This window comes from Podarcis tiliguerta, assembly GCF_965153285.1.
Source record: "Podarcis tiliguerta genome assembly, chromosome: 9".
Classification (NCBI taxonomy): Eukaryota; Metazoa; Chordata; class Lepidosauria; order Squamata; family Lacertidae; genus Podarcis; species Podarcis tiliguerta.
The window spans coordinates 68,427,317-68,443,272 of NC_139542.1; the positions used below are offsets into that span (position 1 = coordinate 68,427,317).

The window sequence follows — 15,956 nt, forward strand, 5'->3', positions numbered from 1 at the left end:
TTTCTCACCCTGGGGCAGCAGGGGGATACTGTAGATATTTATACAAATAAGGGATCAAAAGTGACGTTCAGTGATTGGATAGTTTTAGAAAATTGTTACAGTTACGTTGTACTGGAGCTCTATATAAGCAGGCTGACTGAACCCTTCAGTTCAGTTCTATTCTGGCCTGTGAATAAACAAGAGCTGTTTGAAGAATCGCTGTGTCGTCTGATATGTTCACCCACAACTTAACACTTTGGATATGTTTTATTCACTTCCTTTACATAACAACTTTACATTACTTTGAATGCCCTGCTTGCAAACAACACAACAATCTTAATTTTTTAGAATTATTAGGAGAAGTGAGAGAGAGGAATCCCCACAGGTGTTAAAACTCAAATGAGTTACTTATTTCATATTCTCCCGGTTTTTTTACGTCTTCAGAATTTCACGTGGATCCTGGCCATTGGAAGGACAATAGGAAGCATTTATCAAGACCCCTTGATTTCAGTGGAAGCATTGAAGCAGTTGCTTAAATCTTTCACATTGAAATCAAGGGCATTTGAACATTGACCTTTGGCTGGGCCACAACCCCAAACAACTTCAAACTTCAGCACAATGCTATTCCATAGCGATCAAGTTGAAAGATTTGGGAAAGATTTTCCAGTTTCAGAATAACACTATTTCCGCCTTCCACCCCCAACTTAATTATATTAATTTCAGGCATTCTTCCTATAGGAAGAATTGACAAAGGGCTCAGCTGGTCCCATTTTGCACCATCCCACTCATAAAGTGTACACTTCCTGTATACCCATCCACCCAGTTGCCTCCTTCTTCACTCCAGAAGTTACTCTTGCCCAAAGGAATGATGGGAAAGTGGGGGAAGGAGAGAAGGAATAGATCTCCTCTGTTAACCCCTGTGCAACAGGCCCCACTCTAATTCAGGATTGCGTGTTCAGACCTTTAAACCTCCCCCTTAAATAAATTCACACAAGACTCAAATTTTAGTTTGGTTTTTGGCAGAATTTAGACCACAACTTTGATTACAGCAAGTGAGCGGTTGCATAGGCTCTGGTTCGACCAGCTCCCTGCACCGTTACAGGTAGCGCTGACCCAGGGCACCAGCATAGGTCAGCCTAGGGTGAACACCTGGATAGGCGGAAAGCCGGGAACAGGCTATCTTCGCCACCCAAATGCTCCTCTGGACTCAGGCACGGGCACAACCCCCTCACAGGGGTTGACCAAACCATCGAGTCCCCGGATTCCTTTAACGGAATACCCTTCACATAGGGATGGCGAGAGCATTCTCCCATCCCTATCACCTGAACAAGAGCCTATCCACAACCTTACAAGTTGTGGCGATTTGCTATGCGGCAGGCGAAACCCAAATGGCACCAGCCAATCAGCCAAGTGGGAAAATTCCTGCCGTGCCCCAGATGACACATGACGGCATAGCAAGGTCGAATGCACAAGCCCTAAGAGTAGGCAGAGGTGGGCGGGTGTTCCGATGCACGCACCAAAAGAGGAAGCTCTGGGTCACATGCATAGGTATATATAGGTCCCTTGATCCGTTTAGCTTGCCTCCCATTGGCTTGATTGAACCCTGCATCAAGGGACCTACCAACCGGATGTTGTGGCTATCCAAACGTACCCACCCACAACACAGGGTTTGGTTGCCAGGTCTCACCGCAACACGTGCCCTCTTTAAGGGAGGACCCGATTAATCATTTCAGACTGTGTTTATTTTTCGGTTCAGACTTCTTCAGGGGTTTTGAAGAAACAAACACCCTCCCTTCAGATGTGAAGGAAATAAGCAGCTATCCTATCTTTAAAAAACATCTGAAGGCAGCCCTGTTCAGGGAAGTTTTTAATATTTAATACTGTACTGTTTTTAACATTTGATTGGGAGCCGCCCAGAGTGGCTAGGGAAACTCAGCCAGATGGGCGGGGTATAAATAATAAATTGTTGTTGTTGTTGTTGTTGTTATATTTTGATTTAAGCGCTCTAAAATAATATTCAAGCTGATGGTCTATATAACCAGCACATGTTTTTTCCTTGACAGGACGGAAGCAAACTTCAACATTCACTTTTGCCCAGTACAGAACCATGTCGCAACCGGTCATTTTCTTTTAACACAAACCCCACTACGTGTTTGACTCCTATTGCAAAGGTAATACAAACAAAAGTCTATTAAATGATTAAATACCTAGATAATATTAAAGGCCATGGGTGATACTTTCCCTTGAAATCAACAGACAATGAGTTTGAGTAGCATTGGATATTAATTGCATAGACAGCCAATTGCCTGTTTTCTGAGCACAGATCTCTTTCCTTTCACGGAGTGATTAGATTGGGTGCAACCAATAGTTATGGATTCATAGCCATATTTTGCTAAGGTATATGCCTAATGGTGACAGCAGTCACAAAATTAAAAGATGTCTGCTTCTTGGGAGAAAAGCAATGACAAACCTAGACAGCACCTTAAAAAAACAGAGACATCACCTTGCCGACAAAGGTCCGTACAGTTAAAGCTATGGTTTCCCCAGTAGTGATGTATGGAAGTGAGAGATGGACCATAAAGAAGGCTGATCGCCGAAGAATGGATGCTTTTGAATTATGGTGTTGGAGGAGACTCTTGAGAGTCCCATGGACTGCAAGAAGATCAAACCTATCAATTCTGAAGGAAATCAGCCCTGAGTGCTCACTGGAAGGACAGATCCTGAAGTTGAGGCTCCAAGACTTTGGTCACCTCATGAGAAGAGAAGACTCCCCGGAAAAGACCCTGATGTTGGGAAAGACTGAGGGCACAAGGAGAAGGGGACGACAGAGGACGAGATGGTGGGACAGTGTTCTTGAAGCTATGGTATATGCCTAATGCCAGACAATAATGAAAGATACACATTGTGGGTTGTTAGTAAATGAAGTTTTACTCTGAGTAGAGCCACTGACATTAATGGACCTAAGTTAACTTTGCATGCAACTCATTAAGTTTATTTTACAATATCAGGCTTCTTGTCTTCATATTGATGAAACCAATAAATACTGTCAGCTGGGAAGTCCCCAAGTCCAATCTTTCCTCAGCCATGAACTCATGAGGTAGTCTTTGGCAAGCTTCCCAGCCTTAATCTCACATCTGCTGTATGGGGAATGATAAAACTGACCTACTTTCTATGGACTGCTGAAGAACGTTTGTGCCTTGAACGTTATTACCTTCTGAGCCGTGAAGCTGGGTTTGGGGAGAGGGCACAACCTATTTTAATAATATTTGATGACAAGAAAGCATAAGGCACAAGGAAACAAGGGCTGCCTCTGAAGACAGTTCAGAAACACTAGCTATTCAGCAGCCAGGTTGCTCACCAGAGCAAGACGGTTTGGGCATATTACACCAGTTCTGGTCCAACTGCACTGTCTACCAATTAGTTTCTGGGCCCAATTCAAAGTGCTGGTTTTGACCTATAAAGCCTTAAACAGCTCAGGACCACAATACCTCAAGGACCACCGTTTTCCATATGAACCTATCCAGACGCTGATATCATCTTCTGAGGCCCTTCTTCGTGTGCCTCCTCCTCAAGAGGTCCGGAGGGTGGCAACACGAGAACAGGGCCTTTTCTGCAGTGGCTCCCCACATGTGGAATGCTCTCCCCAGGGAATTTTGCCTGGCGCCTTCATTATACACTTTAGGTGCAGGCAAAAACATTATTATTTAACCAGGCCTTTGGTTGACTTGATTAACATCCTATGCCCTTTTAAAATGTGGGGTTTTTTTGGGGGGGGGGTTGTCATTGGGTTGTTGTTGTTTTTATTTTGCTTGTGGTTTTATATTTTTATTTTATTCTGCGAACTGCCCTGAGACCTCTGGATATAGGGCGGTATATTAATTCATGGTATTAAATATTAATAATAATGAGATACGCAATTCTGTTCTCATTTAGCAGAAGAAGAAAATGAATGAAGCTCCCAGCCGCATTGTCAGTGTTCCGAATTTAGCTTCCTATGCAAAAAGCTTTCTGAGTGGTGACTTGAGGCCTAAGAGAAATCCACCTCAGATTACAAAATCTACAAGTTTGGATCAGAATCCTGGCTGTGTCAGAGTGTGCTATCCATCAGTCCAAGCCTTGGAGACCAAGCCAGCCCCAAGGTAAGTCATCAGTGTGTACTTACGGGGAGAAAGCTGTGATCCCATATAACGAAGCTACAATCCTATACCATTCCTCCTGGAACTAAAGCCCTATTGAACCCATTGGTTTTTACTTCTGAGTCACTAGTGTTCATTTAACCAAAGTATTCTTAGACTTCATCAATAACAAAACATCATTCTGATCTGAGCTCCCTTGGGAGATTGTGGACTCCCCTTCCTTGGGAGATATTTAAGCAGAGGTTGGGTGGCTATCTGTCATAGATGCTTTAGCCGAGATTCCTGCATCGCAGGGGGTTGGACTAGATGGCCCTTGGGTCCCTTCCAACTCTTAAGATTCTATGCTCTCTAAAATGAGTCGTGTGGACAAGATCAAAAATGTTACTTCCTGTAAAATGAGTTCAGCAGTGCCTAGAATCTGTTGCTGAATACCAAGTGGAGCTCCAGAATTTTGGGGAAGAATAGAAACGACGATGAGAGAGTAAACAGGAATAAAGTCACAACGAAATAGTCACTAAGTTTGTCAGCTTATTTAGAAAGACGTTTCCCAGCAAAATAGGCTTGTTTAGCACCTGTTTAATGGCTATAGTCCCCAAACCACATAAGGTTTGCTTGAGTGTTGGGAGTTTGGGTCTTTCTCCCCATAGCAACTTCCTAGAGACTCAAGCAAGCTCTGAAGTGCTAGGACTGACCTTTATGGGTGTTTTATATTATGTGACCTATATAGAGTAATGGGCACAAGCAATTATGTCATGCTCAGAGTAGACTTCCTGCAATCAGTGGAAGTCAATATAGACAAGAGTGTAACTCTTAAGTGTAACTTAAGGCCTATGCAAACAGCAGTATCTTTTAAGAAACAGGAGGTAGCAAGATTACAACCTATGCACTATTTCATTTGGAAACCATTGATGGTGGCGTTTTAGATCAAGATCATTTACCGGTAGATAATTCCCGGTATAAGATCCTTCTGACAGGGATAGCGGTTTGATGTGGCAGAATTTCTTAGCTCCTGCTGTATGCACAGACATATTACATATTTTGAGAATACAAAATTCAAATAAAGACGCCAGTGAGTAAGAAGCTGCTGACAGAAAACAGATTATATTAAAGCTGCTTTAGTAAAATCTCACGTCTGTCTTTCCTGCGTCATTTTTGAAGACAAGCTGAATATTCTTCATTTCACGGGATTTGCTCCCTGGAATATTTCAACGTACAGTAGCTTGAGCATCAAGCCAAAGCGAACCTGGTGGAGCTGGACTGCTTTGTGGAATATCTTGAGTCGCCAAACCCTTCTTCCAGTCCTTGTTTATGCATGTATTTTGATGAGTTGCCTTGCCTTTCGATTGTACGGTCCCTAAAGTGGCTTACAAGATTGCAACAATATTGTGTCGGTGTTAAAAAACAGCCCTCTTTGTCAAGAGATGTGCCCAGCATACACCTCCTTTCCAATTCTGCAGTCCCAGGGCAATTGGCAATTAGGAATAGCATTGTTTTGGAATAGAGGGAGGAATCTTGCCTTCTGCAGCCATTTCTTCTTCCACTCATGACTGTGGCCAGAACTCAAAATGCAAACTTCTCTCTTCCAAGTGATTTCCAGTTCATGGGCAATATTACACAGTAATGTTAGTTACAGGGGACGCGGGTGGCGCTGTGGGTTAAAGCCTCAGCGCCTAGGGCTTGCCGATCGAAAGGTCGGCAGTTCGAATCCCCGCGGCAGGGTGCGCTCCCGCTGTACGGTCCCAGCGCCTGCCAACCTAGCAGTTCGAAAGCACCCCCGGGGGCAAGTAGATAAATAGGGACCGCTTACTAGCGGGAAGGTAAATGGCGTTTCCGAGTGCGGCTCTGGCTCGCCAGAACAGCGATGTCACGCTGGCCACGTGACCCGGAAGTGTCTTCGGACAGCGCTGGCCCCCGGCCTCTTGAGTGAGATGGGCGCACAACCCTAGAGTCTGTCAAGACTGGCCCGTACGGGCAGGGGTACCTTTACCTTTACCTTTTAATGTTAGTTACACAGAGTGCCAGTTACTGCTACCGCTGATTACTCGTATCTTCCAACTCATTTTTTACTCATATCTTTATTTGTATTTTTTTTCTTTTCAGGCTGCAAAGTAATGAAACATCAGAACCCAAAGATGCTCAGAAACCGGACCCTCGCCATCAGGAATGGTTTACGAAATACTTCTCTTTCTGAGAGAAACTATTTATAGAATATCCTACATGGATAGTACTGTTGGTGTTAATTATTTATATAGCGCTTTGCAGAATAAGTTAAGATAGATAACACAAGGACCATAAACTCTGAGGTTTGTGAGAGAACCATTAAATTTGATTTGACACAGCAGGAAATTAACATGATTTTAAAAACAAACATATGGTTGAAATATTACCATAAATAAATAAGTGCTTTTTACATGGATGACCAATCTTCATGTATATACTATTTTATTTATGTTAATTTAAGACCTCTCTTAATGTTTTATTTCTAATCAGCTTCAGTTCCATAGGATTCCCAGGGTAGCTTATAAAAGAATTACAACCCGAAACACTAAAACACATTTAGGTAGCACAGTAAACAAAGAAAGCAACATAGGACGAGAAGTTAAATTATATGTATTTGCATTTATACCAAATGCACGGTGACACTGAAAATTGTGCTTTTGGTGACGGCACACTTCAGTTTTTATTCTGATGGGGGTTTTTTAGCTCCACATTCATTCCAGTCTGAAATAGCAGGAATATCTAACTCCAAAGAATGTTCTTCTGCTCTATTAAGAATTGAGGACAATGCCACAAATGCAGCACAGCCTACCAGAGTCATGATGCTGGAAACTTAATGTTACCCTACTTCATACCTCAGAGACAAAAGCCTTATCCCAGCGTGTAGCTAGCCTCTCGGGGGCCCGGGAGACACAAGCCCCACACTGCCATTTCGGGCAGTGCGGAGCCTGCAGGCGCCCAAGCCCACGGCTTCATTCCCAGGGGAGTTGCGTGGCTCAGGCGCGCTGCAAGCCCGGCCCCGTGGTAAGTGTCCTGTCCCCTGCTACACCTCTGCATTATCCCTTTTACAATATAGTCAACTGGCTATGGCAGTTACTTATTTAAAACCACCACCAGACTCTTGGGAATGAGGCACTTCTTTCAGGCATTACTGCCTGCGCGCACCAATCTGTCAGAGGCCTAAATATTAAATCCATTTGAAAAGAAATACCTTGAATTCGCACAAACGGCGCATAAATATTGCTGTGTCTAGTGCAGGCTTCCCCAAACTCGGCCCTCCGGCTGTTTTGGGACTACAACTCCCATCTTCCATAGCTAACAGGACCAGTAGTCAGGGATGATGGGAACTGTAGTCCCAAAACAGCTGGAGGGCAGAGTTTGGGGATGCCTGGTCTAGTGAGTCGAGGTCAGTAAGGCCGCATACGGGGAAAGCTTCTGCTCCTCATTTTATACGCTTGCTTTAAATTTAAAAAAAACGATTGTCTTCTACCTACCCCAATACCATGTACTGAACTGCTTCTGAAAACATCTTTGTGCCAAAAGCAGTTTGCCAGAAAGCTGAGAAACACAAGGACAGTGGTACCTCGTGTTACGGACAGGATCCGTTCCGGAGGCCCGGCCATAACGTGAAATGCCTGCAACTCGAAGCGCTGTGTCTGCGCAGGTGAGCGGCATGATTTGGCACTTCTGCGCAGGTGCGAAGCATGATTTAGCACTTCTGCGCATGCGGCGAAACCCGGAAGTAACCTGTTCTGGTACTTCCGGGTTGCTGCAGGACGTAACACGGAAAGACTCAACATGAAGCGGACGCAACACGAGGTATGACTGTATCTCTGTATCATAAGAATATATGAAGGGTCCAGTTGGATCAGGGCAAAGACCCATCCACCAACAGCTTTATGGTTCTTTGGATACCAATATTTCATGCTGCATCTGTGCCCTGTAGTGACAGATGACAAAACATGTTTTTCCTCGGTTAGGAAATAGTGTTCTTCTATTGTCTTTACCTTAACATCCAATCAAGCTAACTTCAGAATGTCTGCATTGTTTGGATTGTCGCATTTAAATACATACAGCATCAAAGCCAAGTTTTAGTGTTCAAACTGTTCAGTTTTCAAGAAGCAAATTCAAGAACACCTATAATTTCAGCCAGCAATGCCAATATACTATACCAGATTACCAAACCCATTTGGAACCAGAATCTTTGGGAAATGTCTGAGGCAAAACAGTGTGCTTGAAAGAAAGCCAAACAATTTTCTGAATAAAATAAGCCGAGGGTGCTTTGTATATATAAAACAAACTTATTATTACGTGATCAAAATAAAAAATGAACATTACCTGAAGCTCATTTGGTGATGCTATCAAAATAAAACTAAGTACACTACTTTCCCCCCATGTGTGGTTTATTATCATTTTTTTTTATTCAAACTAGAGAAAGTAGTTTTTGATTTACAGTCAGATCCATGAAATTAAAGAAATTGTGCCTAGCTACATACATGTCATGAGTATTTTCTGTTCTTCCATTATAAAACAGGAACCTTGAACAGCAACGCTGATGCTGTTTTGAAGAGATAATTTAGAGCAACATGCTTCCGGGGACAAAAGGAAAAGACATGGCTTGAGACACAAAAGAAAAATACGAAGGCAGCTGTGATGGCAGGCATTAAGAAAGCAATTGAGGTTGTAAAATAAAATAATAATAATAAAGTGGCCACTCTGATTCTCCTCCCTTAGGCAGAAGGGACATAAAAAATAAGATTACGTGCTGTAGAGCCCTTTGTTGAATTTCTTATACCATGAAAAAAGGCAGTAGCAGAAAGAAAAACCCTAGGACCAAGAGCAGTGACCCAAAAGGCTATTTTGAGCACATCCAAGGGCTCAGCTACCGTTTTCAGCCGAGCCCCTTCCCCTTCCCCACTGACCACCAATGCAAATTTCAAAAGCAGACAAGCCCCAAACTGCATGCCTGAAGTAACCCTCTGAATTTCAGCCAATATTTTGTTCCACAGATCAGCCACTATATTTTGGGCACATGGCACACTACCTGTGAAGTTTTGGGGTTTTTATAATAAAAACACACTTATTCATTACTCCGACAAAACTACCCATGTGATATGTCAAAAACATCTATTTGTCGTTTCTTCAGCAGAAAGCATTTTAACAGCTCAGAGATATGCTTGCTTTCGGTCTGCCCCATAAGTAATTTGTTGGGCCAGGTGATTAATAAAAGTACAAAACCTAAACCAAGGCCCCATTCTGAACCCTGCAAGGGCAAATGGCTCTATCATCATTTCGTTATGCTTCTTGTCGTCACCTAAAAAATATCCATATGAAATTGCACCGTACAGACAATAGGAAGTCAATTGCGTTGTTCACGTTTGCTTGAGCGGTGCAGGAATGTTAGCCGACGCCTGCTCTAGATACGCTAAGGATCCTTGAGGCATTTCAGCAGGCTTTTTGTGCTGGACATTGATGTCTTCCAGAACCTGCTGCCAGTGTCGCAGTTTACCCAAGTGCTTCTGAATTAGCGCTTCCTTCCTCTGCAGTTCATTTCTCAGTTCTGAAACATCCTACAGGAGAGACAGGTACACAGGAAATTACAAGCAACAAGGAATCACTTTTATGTAAGATCTGTTCCTAGGCAACTGAAGAAATAATTCTCACAGCAAACTATCCTTTCTGTTGTCACAAGAGCTTATATTCTTTTTAAATATTCATCCGATGCAAGTTTCAAAAGAAAAAGTAACATCTATTTCCCTCTCTGGACAATGCATTTCTTACAGGGATTTTGATAAGAGTCAATCTCTTCCTCTGTAGAGTTACTATTTAAGTGTGCTTTTAATGACTCTGAAACAGACTTTCAACCTTTGGACAAAGCTCTGAAAAAGGGAAGGATGACAAGACACATACAGGACGGGTGCTTGGAGCAAGGCAGTGTTTTCCAACATCCAGTTATGTTTCCTCCCCCCAAGCACATATATAATATTTTGAGTATTTAGTGCACTTTGCCCATATTCCTGCAGTTATCCTTACAACATTGAGACCATGGCAGAGACAAAATGATGACCATGGGCATTCCTGGAGCTCAGCTCAGCAATTACACTTAACTCTCCACACAAAATGAACACTTGTCCTTTTCTTAGTTACCATCAAGAACTAGGATGTATATTGGAATGCATACATTGCAACTTTAAAGCAGCGCCTGCCTGCTAAGACTTGATTAACACATAAATTGCTTTAGTGTTAAAATTACACTCCTTAGGACGGAGGCCCAACGACAAATTTTCAACACGCTCTAACCAAGGTTTTCTGCAAATTTTGCAGTTGATTAATTTTCCCCAGCAGTTCTAAAACTACTTCACAAGGGAAATGTTCCCTAAAACGGCACTGCTAACCCCACATACCTGAGAGTAAGCCCACTGAATTCAACAGGACTTACTGCTGTGGAAACCATGGTCAGGATTGTGCTGCACTAATCTGAACACATACAGTTATGGGATTATTTGGACGGGGGGGGAAACCCTTCATCTGTCTGTTACTGGCCAAGTAAACTGTATGTAGATTTAACTCCATTGTATTTATTAAATTATTTTTATCCATTTAAGACTGAACTAAATGAATGAATCAAAGACCAAAGTATCAGTCAGCATATATCTGCTTACTTTGTCATAACTCTGTGTATAGATTTAGATGTCATGTTCAAGCCTAGAGGAAAACCCAACACGTACCTCTTTAATTACTTGCTCTGGTTTCTGGACACATAGCTGCAGCCTTTTTTGTAAGAAAAAGCATTCTGTTTGCCGTGCAACATCTAAAAATTTCTGGATACACTGGTCAACGCCTAATACACAGAGAGGGCAACAAGATTTTAAAGTTATTCCACAGGAAAATTGAACATTCATAGCTTTACAAACCAGTTACGGACCAGGCTGTGATACGAGCAAAGTGAAATTTTTTGGCTAAAATTACTGCATTCTTAAAAACTTGCAAAAATGAGGTTTGTATAAAGTAGTTCATAGTTATAACAATCTTTTTTAAAAAAGGGAAAAAACAGAATGTTCAAAGTCAGGCAGTGGGCTGATAAAGAATACATAGGAATCTCGATTTTGCATGTTGTATACATAGTCTGCTAAAATATAACCATTATAACAAAAGAGTTATGTGAAAAAGCTAATTAAAACAAAATTTCTGATGAAATTTCTGAGAAAAAAGAATCCTTCAGTTTTTGAATAGAAATCACAGGTGTGATTTTACCACATGCATAAGAAGTTTTACCTCTATAGAATTCAAGTGATGGAGTTTAAGTGCAGAGTAGCACCATGATTCTTAAACTATATCACAAAGAGGACTAAACAACATCTTGAAAACTTAAGCCAATGCATATCAGATGCATCTGCCAATCTATGTTCCTCAGAATGTCAATATGTAAGTACGAGCATCATCCCAAGGGCAATAATAAATATCCAACAGGATTCCCTGATGGCGCTCTCCTGTAAGATAATCAGTAAAATGTGCACAAGTAAAATATGCTTCTAATTGGGAGCACCAGATGTGGTCTAGCTACCAATGGTTTGGGAACACTGAGTGAACAACTTTCCAGTCCTATTGATTTCGCATAATCTAATTTATTTTACCTTAAGCAATTAATAGTTGGTTGGATTATTCCAGAGGACTCTCAAAAAAGCTTACAATTTAAAAACCATTTAACCAAGCAACATCATAAAAAAAGCAACAAGAGATAAAAACTAAAGCAGCAAAATAAAACAAAATCTAAGTTAAAATGAAGATGGAGGTACAGGCTTACCAGTTCTAATTTCTTCCTGGTCTGTACCATTGACATAATCTTGACTCACCAGAGAAGCAAAGCAAGCCTGGGTAATTAGAGAAATATATAAAAGCAATTACTAGAAACAGAAGGACGTTCACAGTTTACATGCCGTTATAGGTATATAGCTTCCTCTTGTTTCCCATGAGCAATGCTGAACCATCAAATGCATTTTGGCTTTCTAGGAAAAAAACTTGTGGGCTTTTATTTCACACGCCAGTAAATGAAACATCTTTCTCCTCGACTGACAGAGATTTATATCTGCCTTAATGACATCAACTGAGACTTTATAAACACAAGTATACAGAAAGGGGGGAATGGTGAACGGGGTGGGGGAAGGAGCCATGAAATGTAGTATTGTGAGATCCAACTGAATCTTCAGGGCTAATAGATACTACAGTGGTACCTCGGTTTAAGAACAGCCCTGTTTATGAACTATTCAGTTTACAAACTCTGCAAAACCGGAAAGTGTCCCAGTTTGCGAACTTTACCTTGGTGTAAGAACGGAAGCCGAATGGTGGAAGGGCACCGGCCGCGGGAGACCTCATTAGGGAAAGCATGCCTTGGTTTAAGAACAGTTTCGGTTTAAGAACGGACTTCCGGAACGGATTAAGTTCATAAACCGAGGTACCACTTTATAGCCATATAAACACTTTTGGTTTCAACAGCCAAGCAGGACTGGATACAATAAATACCTGATAGGCAAGAGCAGACTTTTTGTTAAAGGCTCTAGAGCAGGCATGGCCAAACTTGGCCCTCCAACTGTTTTGGGACTACAACTCCCATCATCCCTAGCTAACAGGACCAGTGGTCAGGGATGATGAAAATTGTAGTCCCCAAACAGCTGGAGGGCCAAGTTTGGCCATGGCTGCTCCACTGGAGAAACAAAATGCTAGAGTCTAGAAACACACTCCACTACTATGACCCTTCTGGCCACTTCCAGTCTCAGAGCAACGCCACTCTGTGCCAATAGGAATAGTTTCTCGTTTTTGACTACGCTGAAAGGCACCCCAAGGGTCATCTAGTCCAACCCCCTGCAGTGCAGAAATCTCAACAAGCGGTCCTCAATCCAATAAGGAACCCCAACACCCCCTGCTTAGCTTTACAAATGTGCATGCATGGAGGATTTTTGGCTAGGAGTCCAAAGGAGCCGAAGCCGCCAAACCTGAAATGTTAACAGGGAGTGATTGCATATAAGGGTCTTGTGGCGCCTTGCAGGGTTTCTCAAAATTGGGCCCCCAGCTGTTGTTGGACTACAACTCAGCGGTCCAGGATGCTAGGAGTTGTAGTCCAACAACAGCTGGGGGCCCAACTTTCAGAAACGCTGCTTCAAGGCTAACAAACATTAGTCTCTTCTTTAGTGGACGCTTGTTCCCAAACGCATAGGCCATCACAAGCATATTGATCTTTTAAGGTGCTGCTAAGATAGCTCGTTGTTTTGGCAGCAACAGGCCAGAACAGCTGTCCCCCCGGAAAGTGGTTAACACTGCAGCCTCCATCAAGTGATGCACACTGCAAAGTGATCATGTGTTTGCTTTGGCAGAGCACTTTCCCCTTTTTCTTCTTCTTCCTAATTGTTTAAGCCAATTCATGAACCAATAACTTATACATTGACCACTAATAATGAAACATATGTTGTGGATCTTTCCCCACATTTATGATGCTATTTTTGTGATATACAAATGACAGGAGAAAACTTGGTATACTTATTTGCATAGCATTATTCTTGTTTATAAAACCCAAATCAAAAATCAAAATGTGCAACAATAGCAAAGTATCATCCTTAAAACGTATAATGTCAGCCGTTAATGAGGCCTGAATTAGAAAAAGCATGCAAGACCTGAGCTAGAAAAAGCATTTTTAGGATTTGCACGGGCAAGACTCCCTTGTGCTCTTAGGATTTGACAAGGGGGGGAAAATCCTCCAATGTGAGCCCGAAAGCTGCTCTGCACACAGGACATGTCCGAGTCTATAGTTTTTGAAAGTCTATGTCCCATCACCTCCTGGCAAATAGAAGGGGAAGAAATGGAGGCAGTGAGGGATTTTACTTTCTTGGGCTCCATGAACACTGCAGATGGTGACAGCAGCCACGAAAATAAAAGACGCCTGCTCCTTGGGAGAAAAGCAGTGACAAACCTAGACAGCATCTTAAAAAGCAGAGACATCACCTTGCCAACAAAGATCCGTATACTTAAAGCTATGGTTTTCCCAGTAGTGATGTATGGAAGTGAGAGCTGGGCCATAAAGAAGGCTGATGGCTGAAGAATTGATGCTTTTGAATTATGGTGCTGGAGGAGACTCTTGAGAGTCCCATGGACTGCAAGAAGATCAAACCTCTCCATTCTTAAGGAAATCAGCCCTGAGTGCTCACTGGAAGGACAGGTCCTGAAGCTGAGGCTCCAAGACTTTGGCCACCTCATGAGAAGAGAAGACTCCCTGGAAAAGACCCTGATGTTGGGAAAGATGGAGGGCTCAAGGAGAAGGGGACGACAGAGGACGAGATGGTGGGACAGTGTTCTCGAAGCTACCAGCATGAGTTTGACCAAACTGCGGGAGGCAGTGGAAGACAGGAGTGCCTGGCGTGCTCTGGTCCATGGGGTCACGAAGAGTCGGACACGACTAAACGACTAAACAACAATATGTCCGTATTAAAAGGGGGGGGGGAATTGTTGAAACAGGAACCGGAAGTAAAGACAAGCTCTGTTTACCATTGTCCTCATCTCTATGGTTAGGAAGGCCTCTTGTTCGAAGAGCTCCCCATCCGAGGGAGGGACACGGCAACGGCCCTCTCCCGCTCACTTTCGTTCATCCCCCCCCTCCTCCCCTTACAATCATGGTACCTCCCGCCGCGGCCTACCTCGAAAGACGCCTCCAGCTCGTCCACGAGGGTGCTGTTGGGGTTCCGCGGGCCCGCGGGGTTCGGCGGGAGGAGGCCGGCTGGCCCCGACACACCGGGCGCCACGGGCGGAGGAGGCGGCGGCGGAGGAGGAGGGGGGACCGGGCCCTGGTTCCCGAACATTCCGCTCAGGCCGGCCGCCATGGCAACGGAGCACAGGCCGGAAGCAGCCAGTGCGCAGGCGCGACTGGGGAACGCGGTGACGCTCGGGGCGGGGTGACGCAAGCGGAGGGGGCGGGACCGGAGGGCGGGACTTTGAATCCTTGGCATTTTGACTGTTACTTAGTATCCATAATTATTTACGCCTATATAAATCATTCAGATATTACTGTAATACAGTATATATTGTCTATAATGTTTTACACACACATTCATTAAAAAAACTCAAATCATTTAAAAAAATTAATAGAATTAAATCCATATATATTTATTTCTATTTATACTTATTTTTTTTTTTTGTGATTGGTGTGGTTTTTACCCATGTTCTAGCTATGTTCTTATTTTATCCATAAGTCACTGCGAGGGGAAATGGCAGAGTATAATTATAATTTTAATTGGTCCTAAGGCAGGCTTACAAGTAACTTTCAAGTATCCATATTTTAAATCCCATCCATATTTTTTTCAGTGTTGAATGCGTCATTTTTAATTCCATGCATATGTTCGCTTCCTTAAAAGCGCTGAGTAACGATAAGAGTATGTTTCCAGTACAGAGTTTGCTTTTGTCTCTATAGTTTATTTTCAGTGAAAGCCACCATCACAGTTCCAAAATCACTTTCTCAGAGAGCAGAAGCTAGTTGGTAGTTTGGGGGTTTATGCAACATTGTGCATCGCTTTGCCCTTAGATTAAATAATATCTGATCTGAGCCAGACTGCCAATTCATGTTATGATGCGGATATGGAAGTATTCGACTGTGAGCTCAATGGCAAAAATTGTAGCTACTAGGTGTATTTTATCTTGGACTGCTGCAATAGCTTACCCAAGCAAGATAAAAGTAGGTGCTTCTGGCAACGGATTACAGGATTTACTCATGAGGTAGATACATGCAAACCATTTAGAGATCAGAGGAAAGAAGAATCTTGGGTTGAGAAAATAGAAGTGCCCACTCAGCCAGTGTTGAACTGG

At 42.9% G+C, this 15,956-nt stretch overlaps 2 protein-coding genes across 4 annotated transcripts in view; one reads left to right on the top strand and one right to left on the bottom strand.

Moving 5' to 3' along the window:
• FAM184B (family with sequence similarity 184 member B) overlaps nucleotides 1-9,175 on the top strand; it is a 73,349-nt gene extending 64,174 nt beyond the window's left edge. For 2 of the 3 annotated variants that reach the window (XM_083458092.1, XM_083458090.1), the window contains 3 exons: nucleotides 2,043-2,150; nucleotides 3,913-4,118; nucleotides 6,216-9,175. In XM_083458092.1, coding sequence (XP_083314218.1) covers nucleotides 2,043-2,150; nucleotides 3,913-4,118; nucleotides 6,216-6,306 — 405 coding nt within the window. In that variant the 3' untranslated portion in view covers nucleotides 6,307-9,175. The remainder of the gene's footprint in view (nucleotides 1-2,042; nucleotides 2,151-3,912; nucleotides 4,119-6,215) is intronic. The other variant, XM_083458091.1, reaches the window with a different exon arrangement.
• MED28 (mediator complex subunit 28) lies at nucleotides 8,498-15,017 on the bottom strand. Its single transcript, XM_083458511.1, has 4 exons — nucleotides 14,795-15,017; nucleotides 11,917-11,983; nucleotides 10,841-10,953; nucleotides 8,498-9,682 (listed from the first exon to the last, which is right to left on the bottom strand). The coding sequence occupies exons 1-4, from the start codon at nucleotides 14,975-14,977 to the stop codon at nucleotides 9,485-9,487; spliced, it is 561 nt and encodes a 186-aa protein (XP_083314637.1). The 5' UTR covers nucleotides 14,978-15,017; the 3' UTR covers nucleotides 8,498-9,484.
• Nucleotides 15,018-15,956: the final 939 nt, after the last annotated feature.

Coding starts and splice junctions, on each gene's coding strand:
- MED28 (XM_083458511.1), bottom strand. CDS start 14,977: ATGGCGGCCGGCCTGAGCGGAATGTTCGGGAACCAGGGCCCGGTCCCC. Junction 11,984..14,794: donor AGCTGGAGGCGTCTTTCGAG/GTAGGCCGCGGC, acceptor CTAATTACCCAG/GCTTGCTTTGCTTCTCTGGT. Junction 9,683..10,840: donor CAGAGCAAGTAATTAAAGAG/GTACGTGTTGGG, acceptor TCTCTCCTGTAG/GATGTTTCAGAACTGAGAAA.